General features: G+C 42.3%; 1 protein-coding gene across 4 annotated transcripts in view; it reads right to left on the bottom strand.

Moving 5' to 3' along the window:
* Positions 1-18,958, bottom strand: part of MAML3 (mastermind like transcriptional coactivator 3) — a 445,572-nt gene that overhangs the window by 11,110 nt on the left and 415,504 nt on the right. For 2 of the 4 annotated variants that reach the window (XM_021100677.2, XM_084972849.1), the window contains exons 3-4: positions 15,301-15,546; positions 11,099-11,183 (exon numbers count right to left, since the gene is read on the bottom strand). In XM_021100677.2, coding sequence (XP_020956336.2) covers positions 11,099-11,183; positions 15,301-15,546 — 331 coding nt within the window. The remainder of the gene's footprint in view (positions 1-11,098; positions 11,184-15,300; positions 15,547-18,958) is intronic. The other 2 variants (XM_084972848.1, XM_084972850.1) reach the window with 1 other exon arrangement.

Genomic DNA, 18,958 nt, shown 5'->3' with positions numbered 1-18,958 from the left:
GAAAAGAGGTGGGTACAAATGCAGGACACTGAAGATGAACTTGCAATTAAGAGAACAACTTAAAACAATCTCATATACATATAGACTCTTATATCAAAACTTCAGAATAACTGCAAACCAAAAATCTACAATTGACACACAAAAAAAGAAAAATCAACTCCAATACAACACTAAAGACACTCATCAAACCAGAAGAGGAGAGAACAAGAGAAGAAGGGAAGAAAAAAGAGCAACTAAAACAAAGCCAAAGTAATTAATAAAATGGCAATAAGAACATACATATCAATAATTACCTTAAATCTTAATGGACTAAATGCCCCAACCAAAAGACATACACTGGCTGAATGGATACAAAAACAAGACCCATATATATGCTGTCTTCAAGAGATCCACTTCACTTCCAGGGACACATACAAATTGAAAGTGAGAGGATGGGAGAAAATATTTCATGCAAATGGGGATCAAAAGAAAGCTGGAGTAGCAATACTCATATCAGACAAAATAGACTTTAGAATGAAGAATATTTTAAGGGACAAAGAAGGTCATTACATAGTGATCAAAGGATCAATCCAAGAAGAAGATAGAACAATTTTAAATATCCACACACCCAACACAGGTTCACCACAATATATAAGGCAACTGCTAACAACCTTAAAAGGACAAATCGACAATAACATAATAATAGCGGGGGACTTTAACACCCCACTTACAGCAATGGACAGAGCATCCAGACGGAAAATCAACAAGGAAACACAGGCCATGAATGAAGCATTAAACCAGATGGACTTAAGAGATATTTATACGACATTCCACCCAAAAGCAACAGAATACACATGCTTCTCAAGTGCACATGGAACATTCTCTAAGATTGATCACATCCTGCGCTACAAATCCAACCTTGGCAACTTTAAGAAAATTGAAATCATATCAAGCATCTTTTCCAACACACACACAATGCTATATGACTGGACATCAACAACAAGAAAAAAATCTGCAAAAAACACAAACACGTGGAGACTCAACAACATGCTACTAAACAAAAAATGGATCAAATCAAAGAGGAAATTAAAAAATACCTAGAAGCAAATGACAACAAAGATACGACACTCCAAAACCTATGGGATGCAGCAAAAGCCCTTCTAAGAGGAAAGTTTACAGCCATACAAGCCCACCTCAGGACACAAGAAAAAGCTCAAATAAACAAGCTAACATTACATCCAAAGCAGCTCAAGAGAGAAGAACAGACAAGACCTAAAGTTAGTAGAAGGAAAGAAATCATGAAGATCAGAGCAGAAATCAATGAAAGAGAAACAAAGAAAACCATAGAAAAGATCATGAAACAACAAGCTGGTTCTTTGAAAAGATCAACAAAATGGATAAACCCTTAGCCAGACTTATCAAACAAAAAAGAGAGAGGACTCAAATCAATACAATTAGAAATGAAAAAGGAGAAGGAACAACGGACATCACAGAAATACAAAGGATCATAAGAGACGACTACATGCAACTATATGCCAATAAAATGGAAAACCTAGAAGAAATGGACAAATGCTTAGAAAAGTACAATCTTCCAAGACTAAACCAAGACAAAATGGAAAAGATGAACGGACCAATAACAACTACTGAAATGGAAACGGTGATTAAAAAACTTCCAACAAACAAAAGTCCAGGACCAGACGGCTTCACAGGCAAATTCTAGCAAACATTTAGAGAGGAGCTCACACCTCTCCTTCTGAAACTATTTCAAAAAATTGCAGAGGAAGGGATATTCCCAAACTCATTCTATGAGGACACCATCACCCTGGTACAAAAACCAGACAAAGATACCACAAAAAAAAAAAAAAAAAGAAAACTACACGCCAATTTCACTGATTGATAAACATAGATGCAAAAATCCTCAACAAAATACCAGCAAACTGAATCCAACAATACATTAAAAGGATTGTACATCATGATCAAGTGGGATTTATCCCAGGGATGCAAGGGTTCTTCAATATTCACAAATCCATCAGTGTGATACATCACATTAACAAACTGAAGAATAAAAACCATATGATCATCTCAATAGATGCAGAAAAAGCCTTTGACAAAAATCCAACACCCATTTCTGATAAAAACCCTTCAGAACGTGGGCATAGAAGGAACCTACCTCAACATGATAAAGTCCATATATGACAAACCCACAGCGAACATCATTCTCAATGATGAAAAGCTGAAAGAATTCCCACTGAGATCAGGAACAAGACAAGGATGTCTGCTCTCGCCACTACTCTTCAACATAGTTTTGGAAGTCCTAGCCACAGCAATCAGAGAAGTAAAAGAAATTAAAGGAATCCAGATTGGAAAGGAAGAAGTAAAACTATCCCTATTTGTAGATGACATGAAACTATACCTAGAGAATCCTAAACACTTTGCCAGAGAACTGTTAGAGCTCATCCACGAATTTGGCAAAGTCCCAGGACACAAAATTAATACACAGAAAACGACGGCATCTCTATACACTAACAATGAAGGAGCAGAAGAGGAAATTAGGGAAGCAATCCTGTTTACCATCACATTCAAAAGAATAAAATACCTAGGAGTAAACCTACCTAAAGAGACAAAAGACTGGTACTCTGAAAACTATAAGACACAAATGAAAGAAATCAAAGAGGACACAAATAGATGGAAAGATACACCATGCTCGTGGATTGGAACAGTCAATATTGTCAAAATAACTATACTACCTAAGACAATCTACAGATTCAATTCATTCCCTACCAAAGTACCAAGGACATTTTTCACAAAACTCGAACCAAATATTTTAAAGTCTGTTTGGAAGCACAAAAGACCCAGAATAGCCAAAGACATCCTGAAAAAGAAAAACGGAGCTGGAGGAATCAGGCTCCTGGACCTCAGACTATACTACAAAGCAACAATCATCGAAACCGCATGGTACTGGCACAAAGACAGAAATATAGATCAGTGGAACAGGACAGAAAGCCCAGAATTCCACCCACGCACCTACAGCCAACTAATCTGTGACAAAGGAGGCAAGGATATACAAAGGAGAAAAGACAGCCTGTTCAATAAATGATGCTGGGGAAACTGGACAGCCACATGGAAAAGACTGAATTAGAACACTCCCTAGCACCATACACAAAAACAAACTCCAAATGGATTAAAGACCTAGATATAAGACCAGACACTATAAAACTCTTAGAGGAAAACTTAGGCCAAACACTCTCTGACATAAACGACAGCAACATCTTCTCAGGTCTACCTCCTAAGGGTACTGACAGTAAAAACAAAAATAAACAAATGGGACCTAATGAAACTTAAAAGTTTCTGCACAGCAAAGGAAACCTTAAACAAGACGAAAAGGCAACCCACAGAATGGGAGAAAATCTTTGGAAGTGAATCAACTGACAAGGGATTGATCTCCAAAATTTATAAGCACCTTCTGCAGCTCCATACCAAAAAAAAAACATACAACCCCATCAAGAAATGGGCAGAAGATCTAAACAGACAGTTCTCCAAAGAAGACATACAGATGGCCAAGAAACACAGGAAAAGATGTTCAACATCACTCATTATTAGAAAGATGCAAATCAAACCCACTCTGAGGTACTACCTTACACCAGCCAGAATGGCCATTCTCAAAATGTCTACAAACAATAAGTGCTACAGAGGGTGTGGAGAAAAAGGAACCCTAGTACACTGTTGGTGGGATTGTACATTGGTGCAACCACTGTGGAAAGCACTATGGACATGCCTAAGACAACTCAAAATAGAACTACCATTTGATCCAGCCATCCCACTCCTGGGCATCTATCCAGAGAAAACCATGACTCGCAAAGACACATGTACTCCAATGTTCATTGCAGCATTATTTACAATAGCCAAGACATGGAAACAACCTAAATGTCCATTGACAGAGGAGTGGATCCAGAAGATGTGGTACATATACACAATGGAATATTACTCAGCCATTAAAAAGAATGAAATACCAGCATTTTTGGCAACATGGATGGACCTAGAAACTATCATGCTAAGTGAAGTCAGCCATACAATGAGACACCAACATCGAATGCTTTCCTTGACATGTGGAATCTGAAAAAAGGACAGACTGAACTTCTTTGCAGAACAGATGCTGACACACAGACATTGAAAAACTTATGGTCTCTGGAGGAGACAGCTTGGGGGGTGGGGGATGTGCTTGGATTGTGGGATGGAAATCCTGTGAAATTGGATTGTGATGATCATTATACAACTATAGATGTGATTAATTCATTTGAGTAATAAAAAAATTAAATTACACAATTAAAAAGTTGTTATAAGGACAAGGGGAAAAAAAAAACAATTTAACCCATTATCTAAAGAATTAGAGAAAGAAGAACAAACAAAGTCAATAGAAGGAAGTAGATCATAAAGATCAAGGAGGAAATCAATAAGAGATTCAAAAAAAGAAAAAAAAAAAAGAAAAAGAAAAGAAAAGAATCAACAAAACCTAAAGCTAGTTCTTTGAAATGGTACACAAAATTGACAAACCTCTGGCCGGACTCACAAAGAAGAGGAGAGAAAGAATGAAATAAAGTAAGAAATGAAAAAAGAAGAAATCTCAATGGATACTGCAGAATTACCAAAGCCCATAAGGGAGTAATACTGTGAAAAAATTATATGCCAACAAATTTGACAACCTAGAAGAAATGGACAACTTTCTAGAAACAAATCTGAATCAAGAAGAAATAGATCATGTGTTTTGTCTCTTTATGTAGGTTTATTCCTGGGTATTTTATTCTTTTGGATGTGATGGTAAACAGGATTGCTTCCCTAATTTCCTCTTCTGCTCCTTCATTGTTAGTGTATAGAAATGCCGTCGATTTCTGTGTATTAATTTTGTGTCCTGGGACTTTGCCAAATTCGTGGATGAGCTCTAACAGTTCTCTGGCAGAGTGTTTAGGATTCTCTAGGTATAGTATCATGTCATCTACAAATAGGGATAGTTTTACTTCTTCCTTTCCAATCTGGATTCCTTTAATTTCTTTTACTTCTCTGATTGCTGTGGCTAGGACTTCCAAAACTATGTTGAAGAGTAGTGGCGAGAGCAGACATCCTTGTCTTGTTCCTGATCTCAGTGGGAATTCTTTCAGCTTTTCATCATTGAGAATGATGTTCGCTGTGGGTTTGTCATATATGGACTTTATCATGTTGAGGTAGGTTCCTTCTATGCCCACGTTCTGAAGGGTTTTTATCAGAAATGGGTGTTGGATTTTTGTCAAAGGCTTTTTCTGCATCTATTGAGATGATCATATGGTTTTTATTCTTCAGTTTGTTAATGTGATGTATCACACTGATGGATTTGTGAATATTGAAGAACCCTTGCATCCCTGGGATAAATCCCACTTGATCATGATGTACAATCCTTTTAATGTATTGTTGGATTCAGTTTGCTGGTATTTTGTTGAGGATTTTTGCATCTATGTTTATCAATCAGTGAAATTGGCGTGTAGTTTTCTTTTTTTTTTTTTTTTTTGTGGTATCTTTGTCTGGTTTTGGTATCAAGGTGATGATGGCCTCATTGAAATAGCTCAGTTGGACAGACAGATCACTAGAGATGAAACTGAATATGTAATAAAAACACACCCTACACACGAAAGTCCAGGACCAGATGAATTCTACCAAACATACAAAGAAGAACTTATACCCATCCTTCTTAAACTCTTCCAAAAGGCTGAAGAAGTAGGAACACTCCCAAAGACATTCTATGAAGCCACCATCACCCTAATACCAAAACCAGAAAAAGACAGCACCAAAAAAGAAAATTATAGGCCAACATCTTTCATCGACATAGGTGCACAAATTCTCAACAAGGGCCAACCAAATACAACAACATTTAAAAAGATCATACCCCACGACCAAGTAGGATTCATCCCAGGTTTACAAGGATGGTTCAACATAAGCAAATCAATTAATGTCATACACCACATTAAGAAAAGTCAAAAACCACATGATCATCTCAGTAGATGCAGAAAAAGCATTTGACAAAGTCCAACATCCATTCATGATAGAGTCTTAGCAAAGTGGGTACAGAGGGAACATACCTTAACATAATAAAAGCCATTAATGACTAACCCACAGGCAATATAATACTCAATGGAGAAAAGCTGAAAGCCTTCCTGCTAAAATCTGGAACAAGACAAGGATGTCCACTCTCACCACTTTTATTCAACATAGTATTGGAAGTCCTAGCCACAGCAATCAGACAAACAAAAAAAATAAAAGGTATCCAAACTAGAAGGGAAGAGGTAAAATTGTCACTCTATGCAGATGACATTATACTATATATTAAAAACCCTAAGGAACTCCACATGAAAACTACTCAAACTGACCAACAAATTCAGCAAGGTAGCAGGATACTAGATTAACATTCAGGAATTGGTTGGATTTCTGTATACTAACAATGAAACATTAGAAAAGGAATATAAAAATACAATTCCTTTTAAAATTGCACCCCCCAAAATTAAATACCTAGGAATAAACCTGACTAAGGAGGTGAAAGACTTATATGCTGAGAAGTATAAAACATTAATCAAGGAAATTAAAGAGGATTCAAAGAAATGTAAAGATGTTCCATGCTTTGGATTGGAAGAGTTAATATTGTAAAAATGTCCATACTACCCAAAGCAATCTACAGATTCAATGCAATCCCTATCAAATTACCCATCACATTTTTCAAAGAACTACAACGAACAATCTAAACATTTATATGGAACCACAAAAGAACCAGAATTGCCAAAGCAATCCTGAGGAACAAAAACCAAGCAGGAGGCAAAACTCTTCCAGACTTCAGTCAATATTACAAAGCCAACAGTTATCAAGACAGTGTGGTACTGGAACCAAAACAGACATACAGACCAATGGAACAGAATGGAGAACCCAGAAATAAACCCAGACACCTATGGTCAATTAATCCTTGACAAAGGAGGCAAGAATATAAACTGGGAAAAAGAGAGTCTCTTCAGCAAGTGGTCTTGGGAAAACTGGACAGCTGCATGTACATAAATGAAACTGGAACACACACTCACACCACACACGAAAATAAACTCAAAATAGCTTAAAGACCTAAACATAAGACAACACATCATAAAACTCCTAGAAGAGCACATAGGCAAAACATTCTCTGATATCAACCTTACAAATGTTTTCTTAGGTCAGTCTCCGAAGGCAACATAAATAAAAACAAAAATAAACCAATGGGACCTGATCAAACTTAAAAGCTTTTGCACAGCAAAGGAAGCCATAAAAAAAAAAAAAAAAAAAAGAGAGACAACTTACACAATGGGAGAAAATAGTTTCAAATGACGCAACTGACAAGGGCTTAATCTCTAAAATATAAAAACAATATATACAAACTCAACAACAACAAAAAACAACCCAACTGTAAAATGGGCAGAAGACTTGAATAGATATTTCTCCAAAGAAGATAAACAGATGGCCAACAGTAACATGAAAAACTGCTTATCACCACTAATTATTAGAGAAATGCAAATCAAAACTATTATGAGGTACCACCTCACACCAGTCAGAATGGCCATCATTGACAAATCAACAAATAACAAATGCTGGAGAGGGCGTAGAGAAAAGGGAACCCTCCTACCCTGTTGGTGGGCATGTAAATTGGGACAACCAATGTGGAAAACAGTGTGGAGGTACCTCAGAAAACTAAATATAGGCTACCATATGAGCCAGCAATCCCACTCCTAGGCATATATGGGGACCAAACTTTCATTTGAAAAAGATACATGCACCCGTATGTTCATTGCAGCACTGTTCACAATAGCCAAGACATGGAAACAACCAAAATGTTCATTGACCGATGAATGGATTATGAAGATTTTGTACATATATACAACGGAATACTACTCAGCCTTAAAAAAGAACAAACTAATGCCATTTGCAGCAACATGGATGGAACTAGAGACTCTCATACTAAGTGAAGTAAGTCAGAAATAGAAAGACAAATACAATATTATTTCACTTATATTTGGAATCTACAGCCGAAATTAATGTTTTTACAGAAAAGAAACAAATTCATGCACTTGGAGAACAGACTTGTGGTTGCTAAGGGGGAGGGGAGGGAATGGGATGGACGGGGCTTTGTGGTTAGTAGATGTAAACTATTTCATTTGGAGTAGATTAGTAATGAGATCCTGCTATATGGCACAGGGAACTGTATCTAGTTACTTGTGACGGAACATGATGGAGGATAATGTGAAAAAAAGAATGTGTGTATATGTGTGTGTATATGACTGGGTCTCTTTGCTGTATAGCAGAAATTGATAGAACAATGTAAAGCAACTATACTAGAAAAAATAAAAACCTAAAAAAGGACATTTTAATACGAGCAGTAAGCACCATATTTTCAACCCATGAAAAATAAAAAGCCCGTTATTAACCTAGTTTTAGGACTTGAGTAATTCTAAATATACAAAAGAAAAAATTCAAAGGCATTCAACATATTAAGTTATCCTTATCTGATTATTACGTATGTTAAACAGCCTTTTTTTCCTTTTTGTCCAACACAGAAATTACTGTGAGTCACCATGGTCAAATTAATTTTCTTGTCTGCTGGTTAACATCACAATGTCAAAGAAAAATTTCCATGTTCAAATAGAGACAGTAACACACATTTTTCCCTAAAAGGGTCTGTATTCTATTTACAAGGAATCTATATTTATGAAAAATAAGCATTTCCCCATATGCATGTGATGTAGCCCAGAGGCACAGGACTTAAGAGAAAGGCAGTCTTTAAAACCTTCGAAAAGTGTAGTGGTGAGACGTGTAGGTTCTCAAACGAGTTATTCCTACCATCACTTCTCTGAAAGGATATTTCTTATCTATCAATTTGCTGTTTTCCCAGATACATAGCAATGTGATATCTAAGGTGTTAATAAAACTTATGCAAATACTAAAGACAGTAAAAAAATTTTTTTAATTACATCTATCAGCTCAGAAATCCTAAAGTGTCACTAGTTGTTTAGCTTCAGTGTAGCTATACTTTTAGGTTGATGACCTGTGATTTGGAGTCATCAAAAGAAAGGTTCAAAGATGAGAACTTTCAAATTGGCCCCAAACCATTCAGAGTAATGCATAACATAAAGGCGATATTAAACTTTGGTGGGTCCCTTTAGTCCAAAAGTTAATACATGGGCTATGAACCTAGGAAACGCCAGGGACACTAAACCAGGTTTATCTGATATAATGGTTTTCATTAGTTCATAATGTAAAGCCCCAGTTTCCCCAAGGGTGGCCCCTGGGGGGAACTGGGTAGAGATGCAAATTCTCCAGGCCGGCTCCAGACCCTACTGAATTAGAGACTCTAGGGATGAGGTCAGGGCAGCTGTGTTTTTAACAAGCTCTGCTGGTGATCTGATGAAGGCTCAAGTCTGAGAATTACTGGTAGAAAGGAGGACTCAGTGTCGACCACAAAAACTATGCGGGCAACAGTGACTACTTCCCACTCCTCCCCGCCCATGACCAAGTAAGAAACGTAACTCTTCAAAGGATAGTGGCACTCCTTGAGCACACAGAACACCTGTGGCCAGCCCAGTTCCCTCTGTCCTTCCCTGTCTGTCTGAAGGGATCTGAAGTGATATAAATGCCCCTGGGATGGGAGGGAGTGGCAGCTGCTCAAACCCCACGACGTCCACAGGCAACTCTTGGGGAGATCTGGAAGTGAACTTCAGTGGCTTTCAGACTCTTAAACCACAACTCATAGTACATAGAAACAAAGCTGCCCTAATGATGATACGCTCTGGTCATTCATTTTCTATTATTTTGCTTTTTTTAGAGCCGCACTTGTGGCATATGGAGGTTCCCAGGTTGGGGTCTAATCGGAGCTACAGCTGCAGGCCTGTGCCAGGGCCATAGCAACCTGGGATCTGAGCCGTGTCTGTGACCTACACCACAACTCACAGCAATGCCGGATCCTTAACCCACTGAGAAAGCCAGGGATCGAGCCCACATCCTCAGGAATACCAGTGGGGCTCTTTACCACCGAGCCACAATGGGAACCTCTTCTGTTCTATAATTTAAAAACCTTGGTTGTGGTCCATTATCGTCACAACCGACTTGGTATTACAACCTGAAGACTGAAAAATGCTACCCTAGATCACAAATTTTTCACCCACAGTCTATGGAAGAGGGTAACACTTGTGAAATGATGTACAACATTTCTATTTATTTAGATGTATGCATATTTCTGTGCAAGGGGCTTCATAGCTCCTGGCAGATTCTCAAAATGATAGGTAACACTTGAGAAGTTAGGATGCACTGATCTAGGTCCTATTAAAAGGACGGAGGACAGGAGTTAGGATTTCTGCTGCTACGTGACCCCTGTTGGCCCCTGAAAACTCCTGGAGATGAGACTGGGGAGGGTCCTCAGGCCCATCTCTCTCTCTTGGAGATGGGAGGGGTTGATATCTGAGTGGACCCCCTACTTTACAAAGCATGGCAACATAGGACAAACAGTTCTCCCACTGCTACTGGGGCCATGATTCAGGATTTCTGCAAAGGGCAGCAGGATCAAGACAGTCCAATCAAACTCCAGTTCCCATTTGTCTTTCATGTTCATGAGAGATTGGTGGTTGCTGAAAGCCAGATTCTTCCACCTCAGTTGCTGGAAGTGAGGGCTTTGAGCAGCTGACCTACTAGGATCAGTAAGACAGATGTGGCATAGGGTACCTCCCCCGACCCCGTGGTCACTGAGATGATGATCTAGACTTAAACAAGGTTGACACTAGGGCAGCAAGCACCTGTATGTCTTTATTGGTTGCTAAACTACTGAGATACTTCTATATCTCTGGTAAAGAATAACTTCTCCAGTCCTATTCCCACAGCTACCCCAACCCCTCCCTGCACCCACCAGGACTTCTAAGGGGCCCAGTGACCAGAAGGCTAAGCCTGGCACTCTGAGTGGTTGGTACCATCAGTTCTTAAACATTTTTAATATTACCTGCACACAAGCACAGCACCCATGGCATTGTCCCTGGCTCTGCATTCCCTTATCCTTCCCAGTTGGAAGGTCTACAATGGCAAAGGTATGTAGCAGCCTCACCTTGAAACTGGTTGACCTGCTGCACTGGGTATGGATTCCGCTGCTGCTGGAGGTGCTGCCGGGGTAAATGTGGCTGTTGCAGCTGCTAGAACAACAAAGAAAAAGGAGGGTGAGGAGGCGGATGTGCGAGAACATGCAAAGTAAATATCCAGGCTGTTCTGAGGAAGGCAGTTTTCAAAAACCAAACTTTTTATTGAAGGATAACATGCACATAGATGAGCGCACAAGCGTACAGCATCCGTGCACACTGGGATGGATTTCCACAGACGAACACACTCCTGAGAACCAGCATCTGGATCAAGACACAGAATGCTGCTAGGAGCTCCTCATGCCCCTTATCCTTCATCTGACATGGGGGACCACCACCCCAACCTAACAACAGATTCGTTAGGCCTGCTTGTACTTTATATAAGTGGGTTTATTTGGTGTATTCCAGCCTGGCTTTTGGGTCAGGCATCCCGCATTCATTCCATTTGCAAGCTTCATCCACGCTGATGCCTGCAGTGAGGTTTGTTCCTTCTCACTGCTGAGTACTATTCCCCATAGGAACATAGCATGATTTCTTGACCCCTGCTACTAGGGATGGTTATGTGGGGTGCTTCTCGTTTCTGGCTGTCACAGATACTGCTGCAGTGAACATCCCCAGGGAACATCTGTGGCATTTCTGCTGTGTGGACTTGCTGGCTTATGAGGGATGTGTAGCGAGAGAGGCAGTTCTGACTTTGCTTTTCCAACATCAGCCGTCGTGATTTCCTCAGCATCGTGAGGACTGTGCTCCAACAGACAAGCAATTGATTTTTAATGGCCTAAAAGAGATGCTTTGGGTATGGGAAGATAGGATTCTCAGGGGTTACAGAAAACGCTCCTTTGATTCCCAGGAAGCCACACTGCCTGCAAAATGCAGCTCCGTGAGTCAGATACATGGCATTTACTGTCTTGAGCAAACTGCGTGGGTTTTCACATACACCAGGAGCCAGGAGGCCTGTGTTTTAGCTTTTCTTCTTCCAGTTGCGGGGATTTTGCACGGCCACCGCTCTTACCAATACACTGGGAAGGCTATTGTGATCATTGTCATGCTGCATGCGAAAAGAGAGAGGAAATAAGAAAGAGGTAGAAAGAGCAAAGCAAGGGGTTTAGTTCCGAGTCTGCACGACCTTCGGCTTGTCATGCAACCTCCTTCTGCAGCTGCTGAATATTCATTAAGCACCTTTCATCTGCAAGGGCTATAAAAACATACAACAAGGGCCCCGCTCTTTAGAGTGTTCATTATAAAAATAACACACATTGACCACTTCTTAACACATGTGTTTATTTCTATTTTTCTCTTGTTTTTGTTCTTGGGCAGCTCTATAATTTTCTTTTTCTTTCCTTTTTCTTGACAAGGGCAGCCAGCACTCTGGCAACCAAAGAAAAGAACAGCCTCTGTTCACCCCATCCTGTGGTGTTTTGCACAAAACTGTTGGAATGAATTAATTGTATAGACACAGTGTAGACAAGAACCCATGCTAATCTTTTAGGCAGCAACATGAGAGCATTACTGAGAATAAGCTGAGCATCTAAAAGCTGCTCCTCAGCCAAACTTCTCATATTATGTAAGAATTTAACTGTCCCACTTACAACTAGGAGTAAGCCCTGGGGCCGGGGGTGGGCTGTCAGTCAGGAGTCAGGGAGCCTGGGTTCCAGTCCTGGCTCTGCATCTCTCTAGCTCTGTGATTTCTGAAAAATATCATCACGGAAGCTCCCTGGTCTCAGTTTCCTCATGTATAAAATAAAGGGACTTTGGCAATATTTCAGATGTAAATTCCAGATCCCGTTGAATGGATGGGAGTTGACACACTCTGTGCGCTTGGAGAACGCATTAAATGTTAATTCACGCCTGCTTTCAACCTGCTCTCTTCTGATTTCTAAGTCTACAGAGAACCATTCGAAAGTTCCCAAAGATATGCAAGACCTCCAAACCTTCTGTTTCCCCTCACGTGGCTTGTCAGGAAACCCAAGTGTTCCCAATATGCTGTTTGCAAAACTGAAAGTGTTTGGATACTTTCACAGCCGCTGTGGGGCCAAGAAAGTCACCTGGGCATTGATGTGGCCACATTCACTCTCCAAACAAGTGCAGACCTGTAGGCAGCCTGCATCAGTAAGCCCGGTCTCCAGGCACAGGTGAGACGCTACCTCTCCCGGCTTCCCTTTCCGGCTGTTCCCACAGGATGGCTGGCACGTGTGGCTGCAGCTCTTCCCTCACATTCCATGACACCAGGGTCACGTGACAGACGCCCACCTATGTGCGTGCAGTTTCCAAAGCATTTTACATACATTCCTCATGAGAGCATTAGTGGAAGGCTGGGGAATGATGAAAACCTGATTTACAGATGACGAGAGAGGTGGTTTTCCCAAAATCCTACCACAAACAAAAGATGTGACCCAAAGCAAGTTGTGTTTTCCTTGGTCCCTCTTTGGCTTTTGGCACACAGTCGCAAAGGAATTATACTCATTTTTGTCCACTTTCCCATTTCCTTGTCTTTTCCAAGGAACCTGTTGTCTTTTTGTGTCCCAGGCTGTTAACAGTCCAGCACTCTCACCTCCTGGTCTGTGGGCACCATCCCGTGGCAGTTCTTGCTGCCTCCCTCCCCCTTCCTGCGGTTGGCTGATCTCCCCAGTGGGGACACCCCTGGGCTGGCGCAGCCACAACTGGCCTGGTTACCCGGACTCCCCTCTGAGTCTCGGCCACAGCACACGCATTAAAGACCATCACACAAAGTACCAGGCACACCTGAAATGGGATTGGCTGAGGAGAAGCTCTGCAGAGCCCAGCATCCCCTCGGCGGCCCCATTCATCACTGTCTGAGAGAGATTAGTGTGCTTCCTTGTCACGCACCTTATGCAGGGTGAGAGGGATAGAGGTTTGTTTGTACAAGAGCTGCCAGGCGGCTGACTGACCTCAGTAAAAAGGGAGATAATTACACAGCTGTTCGGGAACAAAAGCGAAAACAGGAACATAAGGGATCTGTGCTCAAAGGTACAATTTTTCTATTTGGGGCATGACTGGTGTCCCTTTGAATGGCTGCTCTTGGTAAGTAAGGACCTCAACGTGCCTTGTGTCCTACACAGCATCCTGCTATAGATATGGTGGAGGATGCTAATACAGTTCCCAAATTATGATCCTACCAAGACCATTCTCGAAGGGTAGCCACGGGCCTGGAGCCTTAGAGGACAACCTCAGATCTCCTGTAATAGAAGGGTGAGATGTGCTGGACAGACCCTACAGGAGCCATCGAGGGACCTCCTGTGGACGGCCTCAGGCCTTGTCTGGAATAACACCAAATCAGGCGTGGGCAGCTCGAAAGACAAAGCATGCTGAAATCCAGAGGAGCGGCCGGCAGGGGAGGCTTTCTTTCAAAGCTGGAGGCATTATATGTCAAGGGTGGTCAAAGAGGGCTAAGGTAAAGCTTTCTGTGTGTTAGGGCTTCCTTTAACTCAAAGATTTCCTGAGCTGTTTTCAAAGCTGCTGGGAAATTTCTCAAGTTTGCACCCTTTCTGTGACCCCGGGTTCAGGTTTCCAGGTAGTTCTGTGGGCCCTATTATTCTGCTATTGTTCCTGTTCCATTGTTCATGACCAATTCTGTACAAATTCTCCTCAATCCCGCCTTCTGACAATCTCCTCCAAGAAACAAAGTTCTCTGAATTATTTTCTTTTTTCTTCAGGCTGGAAATATCAGGGTTTATGAAGAAGTGACCCAGCCCCCTTCCACTCCTGCCCCCATCCCCATCCCAGGCTGCTAACACAGACCCCTGTGCCAGAGGCCAGAAGAAAAGAGCCAGACTTGAAGAAAGGTCTCTGGCAAATAGGTCTTCAAATGGATGGCTCAAACCTGTCTTTTAAGAACAAACTAATTCATTTAAAGAAAAGGCCTCACTCATTGAAACGTCTAAATCCCGCAGGTTCTAGGGGTTCCCTGGTGGTCTAGCAGTTAGGGTTTGGCCCTTTCACTGCTGGGGCCCAGGTTCAACCCCAGTCTGGGAACTGAGATCCCAAGCCGCTGCATGCTGGGGCCAAAAGACTGAAATTCTGCAGGTTTCTCTGTGATCTCGGGGAAATGCTGGATTGTGAACTTCTTGATGAAACACATGAACTGAGACACCCATAACCAGGTGCCCAATAAATCTGTGCTGAACGACTGATTCATACCACGGGCGAGTGTTACCTGTTCGGCAAGAATCTGCTGCTGCTGCTGCTGCTGCCTCTGCTCCCGCAGGAACTGTTGCTTCTGCTGCTCCATCAACTGGGCCCGCTGATCAATGAGCATCTGCTTCATGATAGCCGCCGGGGGCTGGCTGCCCAGGAAGCCAGACCCCGTAGGACCGGCTCCGGAGACCAAACCACCCGAGCCTGGGGGCACGGAGGACTGCATGGGGCCCGTGGTCCGGGGAAGCCCGACTGGGTGCTGCTCCTGGGAGGGCAGGAAGAGAAGAGAATGCCGCAATTCCACATCTGAAGGGAAGCACAGGCGAACGCGGTGGGGCAGGTCCTGGGTTGCACGCCTACGGGATCCCAAGGGCCCACACTGCATTTCCATAAAAAGAACCCAGTGGCCCTCAAACCTGGCCTTCGCACAGGGCGGCTGGAGAGCCTACAGGGGAACAGTGTAGAGCATGGCTCTGAGAAATCTGAGACCAGGTCTCGTCTGTTTCTGATGGGACTGGCTAAGGAATAAGAACTGGGTTTTCAGCTGTGTTTTTCTGCCTTCCTCCTAACTCAGGTGGGGCTCATTTTAAGTCTAGAATGAGATGTCCTGACCTTAAATCTTTATCCTTACTGCCTGCCTAGCCAAGAGGGCTTCCTAGCTAGTAGAAGAGACATTTTGTGGCTGTGGCATAGGCTGGCAGCTGCAGCTCCAATTCCACCCCCTAGCCTGGGAACTTCTGTATGCCTCCGAGAAGCCCTAAAAAAGAAAAAAAGAAAAAAAAATTCCTGCTAGTGAGAACTATTGATGGTAAGAATTAGGAATTTGTGACACTGACCAAAGATATGTAATCTCCCAACATCTTTAAGAACAGAATCAAGTCTCATACGTCTCGAATAATTTAAACGTGGGGGGTTGAACTGGGTCTTGATCCTGTAATTACGCGTCAGTCAAATGACAGCAACTTTTAAGGACTGGCCATTAATGAACAGGAGGTAAAGCGGTAGAGGACTCCTCACACACACACAGCTCAAATGAATGCTCTGATTGTGCTCAGAGGGGAAGTAACAGCCCAATGGTGTAGCCCATTAGGGAAAAAGAGCTGACGGGGAAAGCAGGTGCGTGACCATAAGATTTAGTTTCTTGATGCTTCCTTTCCTTTCATTCTATCAAGCACACCTGGTAACTGGCAATGTACTGTCGAAACATTCTGCAGAAAGATTTCCCTGAATTCATTCATTTCAAATAATTAATCTGAACAAAGAAAAGCTGCCATCTGAGAGGTACAGGAATTAAGTGGGCACACGTGTAAGGACATCCACAGTCATACCATGAGGCACCCTTATGAGATTTAGGTGGTGAGAAATGAATGTGAATAAATCTATATTTATTTAAATTTTTGTATCCAGTTAAATTGGACTTAAAAAAGTTCTTCATTGTAAAATCTGGATATTCATTCTTTTTTTCCTACATTGGTTATTATTTCCAGTTATATGGGGTGAAGGAAATTAAGATTATATAGAGGTATGTATGAAATTGACTACCTTAAGTGGATGTTTAAGAGTTAACAAATTTCACATATTATTTATTTATTTTTGGCCACAGTGTGCAGGAGCTTGGGGTGGGATCTCCATTCCCAGACCAGGGGTTGAACCAGGGCCTCAGAGGGGAAAGCACTGAGTCCTAACCACTAGATGACCAGGAAACTCCCTGTATACTATTTTTATTTGCACTGGCATTTCAATCGTTATTAATGCATTCAACTAGCTTGCTTCATGAACAACAGGAATCTTTTTTTTTTTTTTTTTGACTTTTTGCCGTTTCTTGGGCTGCTCCCGCAGCATATGCAGATTCCCAGGCTAGGGGTCCAGTTGGAGCTATAGCCACCAGCCTACACCAGAGCCACAGCAATGCAGGATCCAAGCCGCATCTGTGATCTACACCACAGCTCACGGCAACGCTGGATCCTTAACCCACTGAGTGAGGCCAGGGATCAAACCCTCAACCTCATGGTTCCCACTCGGATTCGTTAACCACTGAGCCACGGCGGGAACTGTGAACAACGGTAATCTTAACCACCTAGTCTTAAGCTACCCCAAATGAAAAACAGAGTGCAGTCAAACTGAATTTTCATATTTGTCCTCTTTTCGCTTTGCTCCCTCTTCACTGTCAATACAGTGAATCATGCTGATACTTTCCTCTGAAAACTTAGAGCTATGTCTGCTCTCTGCCTCTCCTAGAGAGACAGCCCTGCGTCCGAGGCCCCAAGGCCTGGGCGTGCTGTATCCCCTGCTCTCTGCCATGTGGGGCTCAGCTATTTGCGCCCTTCTTTCCAGCTGGGAGGTACCTAAACTGCATCTTCAGGTGCTCTTCTTCCCTCCCCTATGCCCACCTCCCAAACAAAACAAGCAAAACACCAAACAAAAACCTAGTGCTCCTCTCCTCTGGGAAACAATAGCTCAGGAAGTCCTGGTCCGTTAGTGCCGTGGCCCAGGTCACAGGGTAAACCGAAGACCCAGAACTTGCAGAACTGGAACACTGATTTGGGGTTGAATTCAGCATCCATTCCACAAGCACAGACCTCCCCAGATGATGGGTCCATCACGCCAAGTGTGCACTTAAGAATTGTCTGCTGGAGTTCCCATCGTGGCGTAGTGGTTAACGACTCTGACTAGGAACCATGAAGTTGCGGGTTTGATCCCTGCCCTTGCTCAGTGGGTTAATGATCTGGCATTGCCGTGAGCTGTGGTGTGGGTCACAGATGCGGCTTGGATCCCGCGTTGCTGTGCCTCTGGCATAGGCTGGCGGCTACAGCTCCGATTTGACCCCTAGCCTGGGAACCTCCATATGCCGCGGGAGCGGCCCAAGAAATGGCAAAAAGACAAAAAAAAAAAAAAAAAAAAAAAAGAATTGCCTGCAGACTAAATATATGTCTCCCATAAGCACACTGTGTTGTTTTTCAAATGTGTGCTATTGCTGAAGTCAAAACTTTGAGTATTTTCTCTGTAGAGACAATTATTAGAGAGCTACGAAATATTTATGTTCATAAAAAAGACCTTCTACTCAACAATGCCTGCAACTTTATGCTACCCAAAAGTTTACTTCATGACTGACCCCTGCTGAGGGCAAGATATTTCACTCTTTTCTTTCCACCCTAGACTTGCTACCTGTTTTTACCTTACCCTTCCTTCCAATGGGATAAAGCTGTTTCTTGCCACCTCTGGAGACAAATGGTTGACTGAGCTAACGCTTTAACAAGCGGAGTCACAACAGAGGTATAGGTAATTAACCAATCAGCAAAAACACAGTTATATGGGGTTTTTTACTGTGTACTTCAGTATATTTGATATTTTCCAATTTTGATAAGGAGGAGAGAGCAGGAAAGAAAATGAGACCCAAGGGAAGATCTGGTTTTCTTCAGCCTGATTTTATGAGAGGCCTGGCCTGGGCTGGCCCTGTTTATCTTTGTGCACTTTGAGAGATTCTGGTCCTGTGAGACCTGTGAGCTTGCCCGGGAGTGGCAGGTAGCGATGTGTGGCCTCCCCAGCCTTCTCTGCACCAGAAAGAAAGATCAAGGCAAACGAGGTCAGGATGTAGCATCATCTAAGGACTTCTGGCCCCTGTCTTCCCGGACCAAAAAGAAATCCCCCACTTTCTGAAAGTTCACTTTACGCCACTT

This window comes from Sus scrofa, chromosome 8 (assembly GCF_054392235.1).
Source record: "Sus scrofa isolate SSC_HxYL_T2T_F1_AM1 chromosome 8, Sscrofa_HxYL_maternal_Yorkshire_Landrace_v2.0, whole genome shotgun sequence".
Classification (NCBI taxonomy): domain Eukaryota; kingdom Metazoa; phylum Chordata; class Mammalia; order Artiodactyla; family Suidae; genus Sus; species Sus scrofa.
This window is presented reverse-complemented; position numbering and strand designations above follow the sequence as displayed.